Source organism: Charadrius vociferus, unplaced genomic scaffold, assembly GCF_000708025.1.
Source record: "Charadrius vociferus isolate BGI_N301 unplaced genomic scaffold, ASM70802v2 scaffold32, whole genome shotgun sequence".
Lineage (NCBI taxonomy): Eukaryota > Metazoa > Chordata > Aves > Charadriiformes > Charadriidae > Charadrius > Charadrius vociferus.
The window spans coordinates 6,672,103-6,687,374 of NW_009647856.1; the positions used below are offsets into that span (position 1 = coordinate 6,672,103).

General features: G+C 45.5%; 1 protein-coding gene across 1 annotated transcript in view; it reads right to left on the reverse strand.

Annotated features, from left to right (window-relative positions):
* CAMK1D (calcium/calmodulin-dependent protein kinase ID) overlaps positions 1 to 15,272 on the reverse strand; it is a 178,888-nt gene that overhangs the window by 18,951 nt on the left and 144,665 nt on the right. The window contains exons 6-8 of the mRNA XM_009883008.1: positions 13,075 to 13,150; positions 2,995 to 3,107; positions 1,142 to 1,220 (exon numbers count right to left, since the gene is read on the reverse strand). Coding sequence (XP_009881310.1) covers positions 1,142 to 1,220; positions 2,995 to 3,107; positions 13,075 to 13,150 — 268 coding nt within the window. The remainder of the gene's footprint in view (positions 1 to 1,141; positions 1,221 to 2,994; positions 3,108 to 13,074; positions 13,151 to 15,272) is intronic.

Here is a 15,272-nt window from a genome sequence, read left to right on the forward strand (position 1 = left end):
TACACTACTCAAGGCTGATTCCTGGGCTCAAATTGCATCACCAGGATGGTTTTGTGGTCCATCAAGCTGTTGAGCTAGTTATGACACTGGCTCGGTGGCTTTTCTGAGGGGCTATGGACGCTAAGGAAAACCTTCTGTTCCCCTGCAAATGCACAGGCTAATGCTCTTATCCATCCAGCGCACCAGAAACTGCAAAAGGAAATGACATTTGTGGTAACTGTGATAGCATAAAAACACAGTCTAATGCACACCTGGGGTGAAAATGTCGTGCCATTGACTCCTCTCTGTTGCAGCTATTACAGCAACCAAAATAATACCTCACTTCATATATAACGATCCTTGCCCTAAAAGACTTACACCCAAAGGCCATTTTTGTCTGCAGCTGACAGTGTGGGGTGATGCTCAGTCACTCAGGGTTGGTCAAAAGTCCACGAGCCATTCTTGTTTCAGCTACATAATCCTTGGGTAACGTTAGTGAAGTCATCCATGTGCAAGGCATTATCTAATTTAAATCACTTAACAGAGGTCTAAATTATGAAAACAGTCAGACCAGGTACTTTTCTGTAGTCACTGCAGAGAGATAGCATTGCTATAGACAATTCAGACTCAGCTTATCCCTCTCTAGGGTTTCCTGTGTCTTCCATTCAACAAGAGAGGGTAAACGGCATGTGAAACTGGCTCCTTACTGCAAGCAGGAGGTGGACTATCATCTGTGAAGCACAAATGAGGACCTCCTATTTCATGGGATGCTCTTAAGTGCTCTGATATTACTTTGGCAAGGACGTCATGAGCAGGTTGATATCCAGCTTTCTGCACACCTGCAGAATTTGACCTTTTGCCCTAAAATATGATTTTGGGTTCAATCATTTTGGCATATCCTACTGCTACACTACAGCAAACATACACAATTCAGCATTTTACTGAATCCTTATACAGATACTCAACAGGTTGGTGCATGAGATTAAAGCCCATCATGGTTTTCCAGGAAAATCTGGAGCACAAAGGCGGGGGTTGTAAGAATAAAAGCACAGAGTTATTTAGTAGAGGTTAGTATACTATGTGACAGAAAAACCACTTCCATCCATGAATGTAAAACGATGCTCTGTCCTGAGGGTTTCACAGAGCAGTGATTGTTGCTTACCAAGGGTGCCGTGCTGCTTGCTCACAGGTATATCTTTTATTAGGGTCCTTCTCCATCAAATTTCGAATGAAGTCTTTAGCTGTAAAAAAAAAAAAAAAAAAAGAGGGGATAATTCAAAGCAATAGGGTTGATGCCCAGTTCTGCTACAGGATGATCAGCCAACAGCATTGACCAGGCTACCAAGTGCCATCTGGCCACAGCACCAGAAAACGGCCCTGGGTCATTTGTCATTTATTAATATAGATATCACCAAAATGACTTGGGACTACATCCAAGCTATTTAGTATGGCAAGTAAAAGCTGAATATGTCTACTCCTGCAAGTACGTTTAGGAGTGAAATGGATAACTCAGAGTCTGCAGAGTTCAAGCCTCCCAGCTCTCAGCTCCCTGGTCAGTCAAGTGCCTCTGATCATCACAGTGGTCTGAATGCAGCCACATCTGTTGGAGATGCTGGTAAACTGGGTGGGAAAGGCAAGGAGAAGGTCAGATGCTACAATGAGAGGAGCTTCTCATCATTGCTTCTTATTCCAAGCAATCACACACATGGACAGCTGGGAGGACGTGTTGTGAATTTAAAACTATGTTACCAAGGAAAATGGACTCCCTTGGGCATGAAGCAGTGTGTTTTTAATTGACGCTATAATGGAGGGAAGGGAGACTGCAGCATGGCGTGCATCCAGTAATTTCAGGAGAAAGTAGCTGAAGGAGCTACAGCAAAGCCAAATATGGCAGGAAAACCTTTGTGCTGATTTAGGTGATGTACTTTCCCCCAAAATGCAAAGGGGTCTGCCAGCAGAACTTCATATTTTCTCAGAAAACCCTTATGGGCTTACAAAAGCTTCTCATCACATATATTTTTAAGCAATCCATCACAATGATATCTGGACTGCAGATGTAAGCAGCATGAAATGTTGTTCTATGTGGAGATAACAGGATATATAATCATCTGTAAAATAAAACAATTCTTTTTACATGTCCCCTGGCTTAATCAGGAGTACTAATGAACCAGAAAGCTGCACTTCTGTCTGATAAAATGTTCCTCAAATTAATTTCTTCTCCTGCATGAAACAGCAGGCATTCTCCCAGTTTGGACAGGGCAAAGACACTGAGCTTGCGTGACCTCTTGGAGACCACACAGCACCTCAGTGGCACACGCAGGCTGCAATGCTGAACGTGTCCCTGCTGTCACCTATAGCTACCGATGCTGGCAGGTCATGAGGTGTGATGGAGCCAGAAGCCTTTAGGCATGTTTGCCTGCTGTAACAGGGTAGTATATCTGCTTCTCTCCCAGACTGACCAGAGCTATGGATTAATGGCTTCTGCACTGGCTGGGGAACTGGGTAAGCAGCTACCTGGATCCAACCATGCGGACAGTACTCCCAGTTTCTGAATCTGCTTACCCACCTCACTTGGAAACCATTAATTTCTTGGGTTTGTCTTTGCTGTATACACTGCAGACTCACTTCGGACCTGCAGTATAGTTTTAATAACAGAACCGAACTCGTTTGCCTTCTTATTATTAGTGACACATAAACCATCTGCATTTTCTTTGGATATGATGAAGTTAAACTGATTTGCCTTCCTGGGACAGCATTCTGCTATCTTCATCTTCTGTTCCAACTATGCTTTAGCGCTCCATGTGTGACTGAACAAATTGGTACTTAATTTGCTCTCCTGCAGAAATAACCTCCTGTAACTATTTGAGCTAAAGTAAATGCACATTCTCAATGGTCTTCCATTAAAAGGAGCTCCACACATGATGGGGGGTGCATTCTCACACCTAGTGAAGGGTATCTGTGACAGGCAGGCATGCATGCACGGTTGTTGCAATTAAATGACCAATAGTTTCTTACCAGACTCGGAGATGTCATCCCAATATGGAGAGTCAAACTCATACTCCGCCTTAAGGATCTGCTCAAAGAGTTTGGAGTCGTTTTCATCATAGAAAGGGGGATACCCACAGAGCCTAACAGAAAACAAGAAAAGAGACACATGACCCTCAGACCAGTGTTGGCCAAAAAGGTGAGAAAGAGGGAGGGAGAAGGAGAATCTCTTGTTTAAGACTTGCCCCAATAAGTTTTCAAGCAGGAAAGCACTACTATGACAGAAGTTTGTTCAGGGACACATAAACCCAATTCTGGAGATTTGTACCATCCTGGACAAAGAGGAATTCTGCATGGAAACCTGGTGCTGTTGATCCTGCACTGACTCAGGCAGATATCCTGGCCTCCCTCTACATGCTTCTGGGTGTTTAGTTACACTGCCATGAAGCCTGACATCCTCTCCTATAGATGTGGCAAGAGGAGCTTTCATAGGCTGCACCCTACATCCACAGAGCACCAGTCCCTCTCATCCCTCAGCACAACCATTCCCCATCCAAGAGTCTTCTCCATACTGGCTTCACTGCTCTGGTTGTCCTTCTGGACTGTTCTCACCCAACACCTTACACAAGCCACTTGCACTGGCTTTACTCTCTCACAGATGGCAGAGGGGCAGTGCAGTGGCTCTGCAGAGATGTGGGCACAGCAGAGCCCTGGGAACCAAGGACATACAAGAGGTGACAACACTTCCTCAGCCACCTGCATGGCATCAGGATGGGCTTTGAGCACAACTTGTGGTCTCTATGTAGTGCAAGAGACCATAGCTGTATAGAAAGGTTTGTTGTACATCTGGAGAACTATCGGCCACCTGCATGGACTTCTTCTCCCAGCACAAAGGGAGGAAGAGCTGGTGCAAAGCAGGACAAGGAGCCCCACAGAGCTATCAGGCAGAGGGCAGGATGCATCAGCAGGTTGTGCTGGGCTCTGCTGCCCCGGGCACAACAAGGAGGACATCTGGGAGTCACTCTACCTCTGCAGCAGAGCCTGCACGGGCTGCACATGGACCTGCTGCTGTTGCGGAGACACACGGAGAGCGTCTCCCTTGCTCACTCCTACAAGTGATTTTGCTGCCCACATCAAATTGCCTACCTTGCCTAAGGCTAACAACAGTCCTGTCCTGGTTTTCAGTATTTATAACCAGACTTCTCAGAAAACCTAGCCCCAGAACAAGAAGGATGCTGAACATTATTTGCCTAGTTTGAGCTAAAACACTGCGGATGCACCTTCCCAGTGCTGCAGACAGCAGGACAGTCGCTCCGCTGAGGCAGGGCTCCTCCAGCACTGCAGGCATGGGAAAACCACATCTGGCACCGTGTTAAGCAAATGCAGCGACAAAACTCATGTGTCAGAGATCCCTCACATCCCACCGATGCTGCATGCAGTAGCCTGTCCCCCTCTGTGCAGACACGCCAGCAAAGATACCCCTTCTTCAAGTTTTTATACCAAGGTTGCAAAGTGTCAGATGTACCTCTGAGGCTGGTCCAAGGTTTTAGCAAACCCATCCTGCTCACAGCTAAACATGCATTTCTGCCTCTACTGTTCCTCTATAGAGATGTCCCATTTTTTGTCTGTTATCTCTAGTCTACAGTGTAAATTGTTCTTTCACATACTGCGCCGATATTGAAATGATCTTTTTCCTACAGTTTTCTTAAATCCCGAGTCAATCAACCTCAATAAAGCATTTAATTGGAGAGAGACAGCCATTATAAACAGGCTGAAACACTACACTCTAGCAACAACAGAGCAAGGGTGGGGGGAACTGTAAGAAATGAAATGCTCAGGTTATTTATAACCCAAAGCCAGCCGGCTACCCTGGAGGTTATTTGAACCAACTCAACACGTGAGGGTGAAAGGAGCAATGTTTTATTAGCTCTGAAGAGTCAGTGTATTTGATAAATAATTTAAATGCCAAGTGTGATGTTGATCTGTGTCAGATCCCTATGGACCTGGAATAATCCTGCTGCAATTTCCAGGGTTATAATGAATCCACTGTGGGTCAACTGAATCAGAAATCTCTCTCTTTATCTTGCCAGGCAGATGAGCCAGTCCTCCTTTGTGTCCCACTGGATGACTGCCATTATCAAAAGCAAGTCAGATGATAACCCTGTGCCAGACAAGCCTTTAAGTTCAGAGGGGGACTGCACACCTACTTAATGGGCACGTGCTTGTGTATAGGGCTTGATGCAGCAACTCCTATGTGAAACCCAGTGGTGGAAGCGGTGTATGAGAAGGGCCATTAAAAGCAATGAAAGCAATTTAAGCAAATGCCAAAAAGCCACTATCCACCTGGATAATGAAGGAAAAACATCTGGTAACCTAATGCAGAAACTGGATCCACAATCAGAATCCAGCTCTACAGATATCTATGAAGAACTTTTATATAACTTGCTTTAATGTAATAAATATCAATGCCCAGGTCCCACAGTCTTGGGACGGGGATGCACACAAACTGATTTTCAACTTCCTTTGCTTTTGTCACAATCCTCAAGATGTTGGGTGCTTTACTGCAGGGTTTGGCAAGGCTGGAGTTGACAGCCCCAGCGCTGCAGCTGTTAGGATGGCCACTGGGGTAGAGATGCCAAGGCTGGAGGAAAACGGCTCCTCTGAAGGCACTTGGAGCCATCGCTCTGTCCCTCTTCCCTGGGGGACTCACCGGGCTCCGTATAAGAAGCCTGACAGCCCTTCATTAATTTCTTGCCTTCCTCAGCACTTTCCTTAAACAAAACCAAACTGCTCTGATAAAGCATTTTAAGGGGAGCAGACAGCTCTGCGCATGCCGAGGTGCTGGCAGGCTGCTCCAGAGAGAGAAATAACTCTCTTAAATTGTGCACTGTACTAATTACCTTGGCAAAGGTACAAGAGCACAAGTTAGGGCTGATGTGATTTATACACGCTCATGGCAGCAAAAGGTAGGAGCGAACTGCTGAGCAGCACAGAGCTGGAGGGCTATAACCCTGCAAAGGGGGGGAGCAGAGAGACACGAACCCCAGCAACAGCCTCAGCCTCTCCAGAGCCTTTCAATTGCTTCCCTACACACATCCAGCTCCTCCCCTGCTCCTCTGCATGGCTTGAGTATCTACACGTCTGGGGTATCTGCCTCTATGTCTGGGAGGTCATCGCAGCCCATCGCTGGGAGGGCTGACACACCAGGAGAGCCAGCGTTATGCAGAAAGATACCAGATCCGCTGGGAGCTGTGTACAGGGCAGAAAAGAGTCTTTTTTGGCACTAATTTTCCCTTGCTAGTGAGAGCTCGAGAGGTGTTAGTCGCTATTACATGGGCAGGGATATCGCTTCAAACCATCCCCCTGGCTGAGAGCAGGCTGAGCGCAGGGCAAGGGCTGGTCCTGGCTCAGCCAGGGATGGGGATGAACCTCCTCCAAAGAGGGACCCAAGGATGTTCCTCCAAGAGACAAATCATTGAGGACTTATAACAGAAAGCATGTGAGAAGGGAACAAACTCCTTAGGTCAGAGGAGGTGGCATATAGCGGGGCAACACCAGGGAATCCTGGCACAGGAAGGGGCCAGGAGCTGAAATACAGGCTGTCTTGCTGTTCTTTTCCTTAAAATCAGAGTTTAGGAAGACATAGAAGTTTTAACATTACTTACTTTAATGTTTTAACGTTACTGGCTTTGCAATAATGGATGGGAAAGCCCCAGTAAATTACCCCGATGTGCCATTTATGGCTGGAGGAAATCTTGCTGGACTTCCAGCAACTGGGCCACCATCCAAAGTCCATAATAAGTTTTTATTTAATTCTTATAGAATCAAAACCTCACTGACTTAATTTCCATCTGCTGGGACATTTCTGTGTGAAAAAAATGACCTCACTATCAGAGGTTCTGCTGCTTTTCTTTAGATATGCAGGAATACAAAAATAACTCTTCTGTCTTCAATGTGAAAAAATCCTGCATTGTCCTGGGGGAACGTCAGGCAGCTATTAGTTGTCATCATTTTCTTGCAGTTTCACCAAATAAAAGCTTTTCAGAATTAGTTAACAACCTTATCACATAAGCAACAGATTTTCCCTTAACCTCCTATTCCCAGTCTTGCCTTAAAAAGAGTGGGATGCAGATAAGAAAAACACAGGTGGATGAACAAAAGAAAGATATTGCCAGAAGTCCTTTCTAGAAGCCACCAGGAGAGCACAAGAGGAATACCAGGAACATCTTATCCTCAACAGACAGAGAAAGAAAATCCATGCAAGCTCCCATTACATATTGAGGGTGACATTAAAGGCTAAATAACTCATTTGCATGGTCAGTGTACAACCTGCGACATGAGAGGCACTGGGGTTAGTTTTACAAAAAATTTTATAGTGAGATTAGAGCAAAGAATTCAGTAAATGCTCAAAGACCTGAGATGTGTGGTGTGGGAAGTAATCCAAGCACTATTTATAGGAATAAACACATGCATTTCTTCTTGCTTTGGGAACAGACCCTCATAGCGGCTGACACTGGTGCCCTCATGAAACTGTGGACAAGGACATATTAGCATGGGGAATAAAAAATAAATTACGAAGCAAGCAATGAAGAGCAATCATTTGGGATTGTTTTCCCAGTGTTGAACTGTGTTATTCTGAGCAATACAACATGCCCGTGTACATTTTACCTCCACTAATTCTCCTTCTAATACCAAACACAAAAATTATTCCCCGCTTTCTTGCTTAGGCGTATGTGCGATGCTTAGCAGGTGAGATGCCTGACTAGCTTTTCCCAAGGTATGACTCCAGGACAGTGGTGGAAATTTGTTCTGGAATAACAAACTTTGTACTGTCCCCGGTTAATCCTTCCCTACAAATACCATTCATCATTTCATGCACATCTACTTGAAAATGAAAAGCAACTAAACAGCAAAGAAGTACAGGAAAGAGTATGATCCAAGATTTATCTCCAGATAATCTTTGTTTATAAATAATGGTAACAAACCAGTAATTCTCTTGTCCCCACCAATGAACAGAATCAGAAGAAACCTCAGGGCAAAATGTGTTCAGCCAAATGCAGAGGAGACAGAAGGTGTTGAGTATGAATAACCAGGGGCTGAGGAAGAGCATTCTGTGGCCCTGGGTGCTTTTCCAGCTTTGGAATGTGTTTTTCTATTTTTTGCATAAATTAAGGTAATCTCCTCTACATCAGGTATGCATGCAATCAGTGTTTTAGCTCTCCAAGCTTTTGTAACCCCTCATGTGACCCAGACAGGTCCAAAATCCAGCTGCTGGGAATCCAGTCGTCTCTTGCTCTTCTTATGCTTTATGTTTTTAAGCTGAAGACATATCAAAACTACCTTGTGATAAGCAGAAAGCTGAGCTCAACAGCGAGGCTGTTTCAAATTGAGAAATGTTGCAACTAGAATAACAGGAAATTTCAGGCTGCTAAAATTAGTTCGTGTGAATAATGACTTCTCATGCAAAACAGGTTTTGATAAAAACTCCGCTGGTGCAGCCTCTGCAATCTGGCTGTCATTAACGAGAAACATTAGAGACTGGCACTGAAACAAAGGTATTCTTTCCTAAGACATCCTTCACCTTCCATATCACAGAACAAATATTAGTCTAGAGCATCGGTGCCACAGAAACAGTTTGTTCTTCCAGTGTCATAAACTGAAGGCTCTCATGTGCGACTGAGCTTGTGTCTGGAGGCACTCAAACCACTTACAGCAATAATAGCTCAAAGCATCTTTAATTTATGCCTGGCTTCTGTGTTGGATTCCCCTGAGTTTCCATCTTCTTAAACGACAACAGCCTGTTCAGAGTGGCTGTGAGGATTCGTGGGAAAGGTGGGGAGGTGACACAGGATGATGTGCTTGGATTGCCCTATGCATAAATATGTCTCTGACTGGTTTGGGCATGTGCAAGTAGCTCCAGCTGTGCTGACTGCGAAGCTGGAAATGGCATATCTGGACAGATGTGGTGATACATTGGACCCTGCTCAGGGCAGGATGAACTACAAGCATTGCACCAGGGTGGCTATGCTGCTGGTGCTTGTGGCATCTCAGCACCATGCCGCACTGTGAACATGCTGGCTCTGCCACCTCCAGCGGTGTGGCACTGCTGAGACACCACACCTAGCTGTTAAACCTGTGCCCATCACTGGTGGTATCAGACACCCCAGCCAGGCTACTTCCTTCCAGTTTAGGGAAGGACCCCTCTTCCTCTCTGTCTTTACTGTACCCCTGACATCCATCTTACGAGGCCATGTCTGCAGTTTCTGGCTATTCCTGGAAGCAAAGATGAGATCCAGTTCAAGATTAGGTCACATAAGATGTGGGCTGGGTTTCTAGGCTCCCATTGCAGTCAACAGAGATGGAATCAATGGAGACTGGAGATTGATGCAAATGTACCGTAAAGCAGATGAAACCATACTGTGAAGGCAGAGGCCAAGTACAGAGCAGGGTGTGAGCCAGTATCCTCAACGTCGGCATCTGGTGCTATTCAGCCCGGTCCATGGTCTCCCACTCGGCTTCCATCTGCCACTCCAGAAGGAAGGTCTCTGCAGTGCGCTAAACTTGCCTAATCCATGTGGCTGTCCTGGACCCCCCAGGATGGCACTAAACGCATATGTTTAGGCAACGGAACAGCACGTTCTGGTGAAATGACTGCTTGCATCGACACAGGGTGGGTTGAGGTGCCCACATGTAGAGCCCAGTGCCACTTGGAGAAGCTGCATAGGACCCTTGTCCCTGGCTGGCAGGTATGCTGGGGGGGGCGCTGGACTGTACTGCAGCCACTGCTTGAGACTAGACGGGACACTGTAGGTGACTGAAACAGCATGAAGCACCTATGTTAGGGTAACAAAAGTGAAGCCCTGGAGTGCTGCTGATGGTAACAGGAGCTGAAGGATGTAGCTCACATGCCAAAATATTCAAGGAGGTGGTTTGATCTCAGACCCAATCCCACCCAAGCAGTAGCAGTCTGGCAAACACATTACCACGCTCCTTCTATGGCAACATGTTATTGACATTCATTTTGACTGTACAGAATACAAATCAAGTCCTTATTACCTGAAGCGCAGAAACCCTGAAAAGGTTTCCTTGTCCTGCAAACAAGAATTCCTAGGGACTCGTTCTTACTAAACTGATTTAAGCCTTCAGGGTTGGGAATTCCCCATCCAGCAAATGGGGAATTTAGATTTGAGGAGTGTGTACACCTTTCTTGACAAGCCCAGCACATGCTGATTTGGAAAACAGAGCAGGAAACGACTGAACTGAACCTTGCAGAAAGAGCTGCCTTGCTGAGGAAGGAGGGGGAGGCTTATGGATGAGATTGAAACCTTCTACCTATCAAAGATGTGCTCATTAACTGAGTGGTGGAGGACACATTGCTTAGCACTGCCTCATCCATATTCCTCAACAGGATGCGCAAAAGCAACAAGTGAAATAACAAATCTGCCAGCTAAAAAGACCTCCGGTGCATGAGGCATGGTTGAACAAGACTGAAAACTTAGAGAAAAGCAGAGCCAATTCTATCTCCAGGCAACCAGGATGCAATAGATGCCCTTCTTGTGGTCTGCCAGATGGACACATATTTTCACGTTGAATATTTGACAATAAACTGAACCTGGGCAGTGGTTGAGCCTTGAAGTCAGGCAGTGCACTTCTGTCTTGAACCTGCATCCTCCTTCCTCCTGCTCTCTGAAGCTGGTATTCAGCAAAGTACTATGAAAGCAACAGAAAAGACTCTACCTGATTGTCCCGCCCTGGCTGGCAAGGACTAAAAGCATCAAAAAACGCCAACCCCTAGACCTTCCATGCTCAGGTTTGCTTGTGGGAGATGACAAGTTTGGGTCAGCACACACCATCCTCATCTAAGAGAACATTAGGGAATGATGTGTGAAGCAGACCCTGAAGTATTTTGGAACATCTGCTGTCTTCCTCACTGCTGTAGCCTGTCCTGCTGGGCTTTGCCACAAAGTCAGAATCGGCACTGTCGATTTTTGCTTTGTTATGCAAAAGTTTTTTGCATCCTGCTATTGATGGTTGTTCCAAAATAAATCCATCCCTCCTGAAAGTTTAGTATTCAACAAGTTTTCAAATATTCATGTAGATTGGAAAGCCAGTCATAAAGCTGATGTTTTTAGGCAGGACTTTTTTTCAAATAAATAAACATATGTGCAAACAAACAAAGTCTTCCTATACTATCCTCATAAAAATAAACTGTTTTGGGTAGCATATAACTTATGCTCAAGACTAAATGAAAATGTAAATAATGAACATTGCACAAAGTGGATAATACAGCAATGAGGTGTGTTCTGGCAAAAATAGTTCTATTACACCATCAAAAAGCTATTCATGTTGACAAGCCGTAAAATGTTTGCATAAGGAGAAAGGGAACAAAGTAGGAATGCTTTAATGCTGTGCCTCGTTGGAGCTGCTTTTTCCTTCAGCCTTGTATAACTGTGACAGTTGTGTAAAGGGGAAAACAAAAAAAAAGGGAAAGCACTGGTAATGCTGGCATGAAAAGACATTTGTTTCTGCAGCAGTCAACAGCTACACAGCAGCTCTGTGCTCTCTTGCACAAAAGGAACAGGCTTGCTGTGCTCTGCGTGGTCGCCCTGAGTCAGCCCACAGTGACAACCTGACCTCCTCTCAAAGACCCGCGTGAATAGCTCCTGCTTCAAAGTCTGCCGCACTCTGCAGAAGCAACCAACGCAATTGTTATCTGAGTGACATACATGGAATCACGACCTCGAGCCCCGAGCACAGACCACCCCATCAAGACAGGTCCCTAAGCTAGAGGGAATCTTCCTACAGGTTCACTGACAACAAGTTCTGCGTTTTCCTCACAACCCAAATATTAGCAGTGTTTTCATGTGCTCGTGCACACAGAGCTGGATTCAGAACATGGTGCCCAGAAATGTTATGGGTGCCCTTCTCTTGACACCCCTGGAACCAGGGTACCCCTGTGACCGCAGTGGCCAGGACACCTCCCCACTCCTTCCAAGTGTTGTCCCTGAAACAGGAGTTGGTTTACCTACTTCTATGGCTCAAGCACTGAAGGTGCACCCACATCTAGAGTACTGGCTACCCCTTTCATGGAGACAAGCCTGGATATAAGGAAAAACCTTTTCCTGATGAGGACAGTCAAGCAGTGGAACAGGTTGCCCACTGACCTTGTGCAGTCTCTGTCTTCAGGGGATTTCAAGACCTGACTGGATAAAGCCCTAGGCAACTTCATATGACCTCAAGGACTGGAGTTCCTGAGGTCCCCTCCAACCTAAATTATTCTAGTAAGCTTTGTGAAGAAGAGTGGCAGGTACTGAATGAGGACAGGTACGAAATCTCCATAAACATATGAGTTCTGAGACCTATCCACCACTTTGGAGAATACACAGAAGTCCTGGTCCCGTAGCTTTCTCATGCAACCAATCCTCTGAGCAGCAATTAGCCCCATTAGAGGAGAAAATCTCAGCCACGAATGCAGAGGCTTAATGGCTTGATGGAAGAGTGACAGAACTGACAGGGCAGAAACCAGGTCATCCTCTCCTATGTGACCTGATGGATGGACGTGTTAAAAAATATGATCCCTCATTTTCAGTAAATTCTCAATACTTTGTATTACGTTTTGATCAGAATAATTCACTGCAGTACATGACAAGGTCTTCCCCCACCTTATCTCCCTTTGCGCCCTCCGCAAGGAACGAAGAAAAGCCATTAGAGTGATGCCTTGAGAGAGGTGGCGCTTCAGGATACGCCTGGGGGCATGATGCTGTGCTCTGTGGACATGGCCAAATTTGTCTCTTGTCAAAGCTAACCTGAGCAGAGGAGGGAATAGGTTCACTAACATCACAACCTGGACAAGCCCATACTATTGCATACAGTGTAGTTTAGGCAGGAGCAAGGATTTTAGCTTTTGAAGGGTCCTGGCTCATTTCCTACCAGTTCTGCCCAAATTTCAGCCTTTACGTATGTGGGAGGTGTCCAGGGTTTGTGTCATCCCAGGTAACAAGTGTCAGAGATTAACTTTTTTGGCCCTGACTAAGTGGGTAACTATATGGCGGGAGACCATGCTGCAGGTCCCAAAGCTGCCTGTGATTTGAAAACCCAACAGATACTCACAGGATGTATGCGATGACCCCGATGGACCAGCAGTCCACGGCTTTGCTGTAGGGCTTCTGGGCCAGCACTTCAGGAGCTGAAAACAAAAAGCCAAACAAGTGCATATTACAAGACCAAACATTTAAATGTGGCCAAGAGGTAGGACCCTGAAACTTGAAGTTCCCTGAGACCTTGTGTTGCCCTCCACATACAGACCTTGCATTTGGAAATATCCTGATGTTTTTGAAGCTCATATTCTCACAAAGAAGGATGACTCCTAAAGTGGGGAAAATTCTCTATTTTCTGACTCCAGGGACAGAAAACAAAACCAAGGACTGGAATATGCATGAAAGGCAGAGGGCCATCACCCCCTTGTCAGAAGAATTTTAGGAGATTTGGAGGAAAATGAGGACAAGCTTCGCACTGGTGCTGAGATGCACATTCACCCTGACAGCCTCACAGCTCCACTGCATCGTGCTGCCAAATGGGGGATTTCAAGAGGCAATTTGGAAAGTGCAGGGTGTCAGGGATGTGGTAAGTTACGTCTGCAGGAGAGGGAGGAGAGCTGCCACCATACCTCCCAACAGCTGCCTTCTGAATCCTGCTGGATGTCAGAGGGAGTCATTTGTCTTTCTGCCTCTGGGAACACAGACACCTCAGAGGGAAAAACAAAATGTAGCAGGAATAGGAGATAGGCACAAAGGAACGGAGCCTTCTGCCTCTCGAGCTTTCAGCCACCACAGTCTGAATTTTGCCAGAAGTGAGAGCCTGGACATTTACTGAAACTCCTTTTGGGTCTGCTTTCCTGTCTTACACCAGTGAGAGTTAAAAAGGTGCATTTTTTGTTTGGGACCCTGCAGTACTATATTTTCCCTGTTAGGACTTTTCAGTGCAAATGCTTAAACCTAAATTTTGAAACCCTGTGACTCTAATCTTTTTCATGTAAAGAAGCTTTTGCTTTTTTTTCAAAGCAAAATGTCCACAGTAATGCAAGAAATCACTGCTTGTGGCATTCCTAAAGCAGACTTGCCATGCTGGGTTTTAAAAAGTACAGTACTTTGGAGTTCAAATGCTGCAAAAAAAATCATGAAGGGGCAAGTTCCAGCAAAAATATTTCTTTGGGGTTACACCTTCCTCTGCTAGGAGTCTTACCAACATCAAAGCAGTTAGTTACTTGAAGAATAGCAAAAAAATTGTGAAGCACATAAATGTACTTGAGCCTCACATTTGGTTGCTACATATGCTTTGGTGTACTGGTAAGGACTCTTCAAAGAGTTATCTTGTTAAGCTAGACAAGTCAACAAAACTAAGGTCAAAACTGCCAGCAAGGAACAGAACAGGAAGCATTAATGAGAAACAGAAAAGAATTTCTGGTGCTTGGGCATGAGAGTTTGTAAGAAGGGATTGAAGGGAAGACAGTGCACGAGGCAGATGAGGGCATCCACGTTGCATTTCCACGAGCAGTAGAATGATGGAAAGGGCCAAGTCACGTTGGGGAAACATTGTAAAAAGAAAGAAAATTCAAGGGAGCGGGGGTTAAAATATAGCTGGCAGCCAGATTATGAGGACTTTTGAATATTGGGATATGCCCCAATCTGCAGCACAGGGTAAATACTACCCCAATCTTCAAGTCATCCAGCAAACTGGGACCAGTGCGTGTATAAGAAATTCAAATGATGGTTCTGTTCATATATTGTTAATCCTAATATAATGTGTGAATGCTCCAACAACTATCCACTTTGTGCCAAAGGAGGTTTCTTTCCACCGTACCTAGCATGAACGGCTCCTAACCTGGCCCAAGGTGCTTGTCAGAAACCTGCACCCCAATTCTTGAGAAGCCCCTGACTCCTTCCAGGACATGGGCACGCTGCTGTAGTCTATCAAAGTAAAGGTTAAAATGTTCTTACTGCAACAGGGGACAGAGCTGTGGAAATATAAAAGGCATCTACAGTTGCCACCTGTAGTGTCCTTTCCACAAAGGTAACTCCTTTCCCAGTACTGGGGCAGGTGCTGTCAGCTTGGTGCTGGTCAGTCTGGTGGGGGTGAATTTGAAGATAAACTTGGAATAAAAGAATGAAGCACCGGAAAGCCATCCTATTTGGCCTGCCACTGCCTCCCAGATAACCTGGCAAGCTGGGACAGCCTGGTAAATTTACATTTCTCTTGTATAAAACAGCTGTTCCTCAAAGTTGCTCAAGACAATCTTCCCAGACAACTCT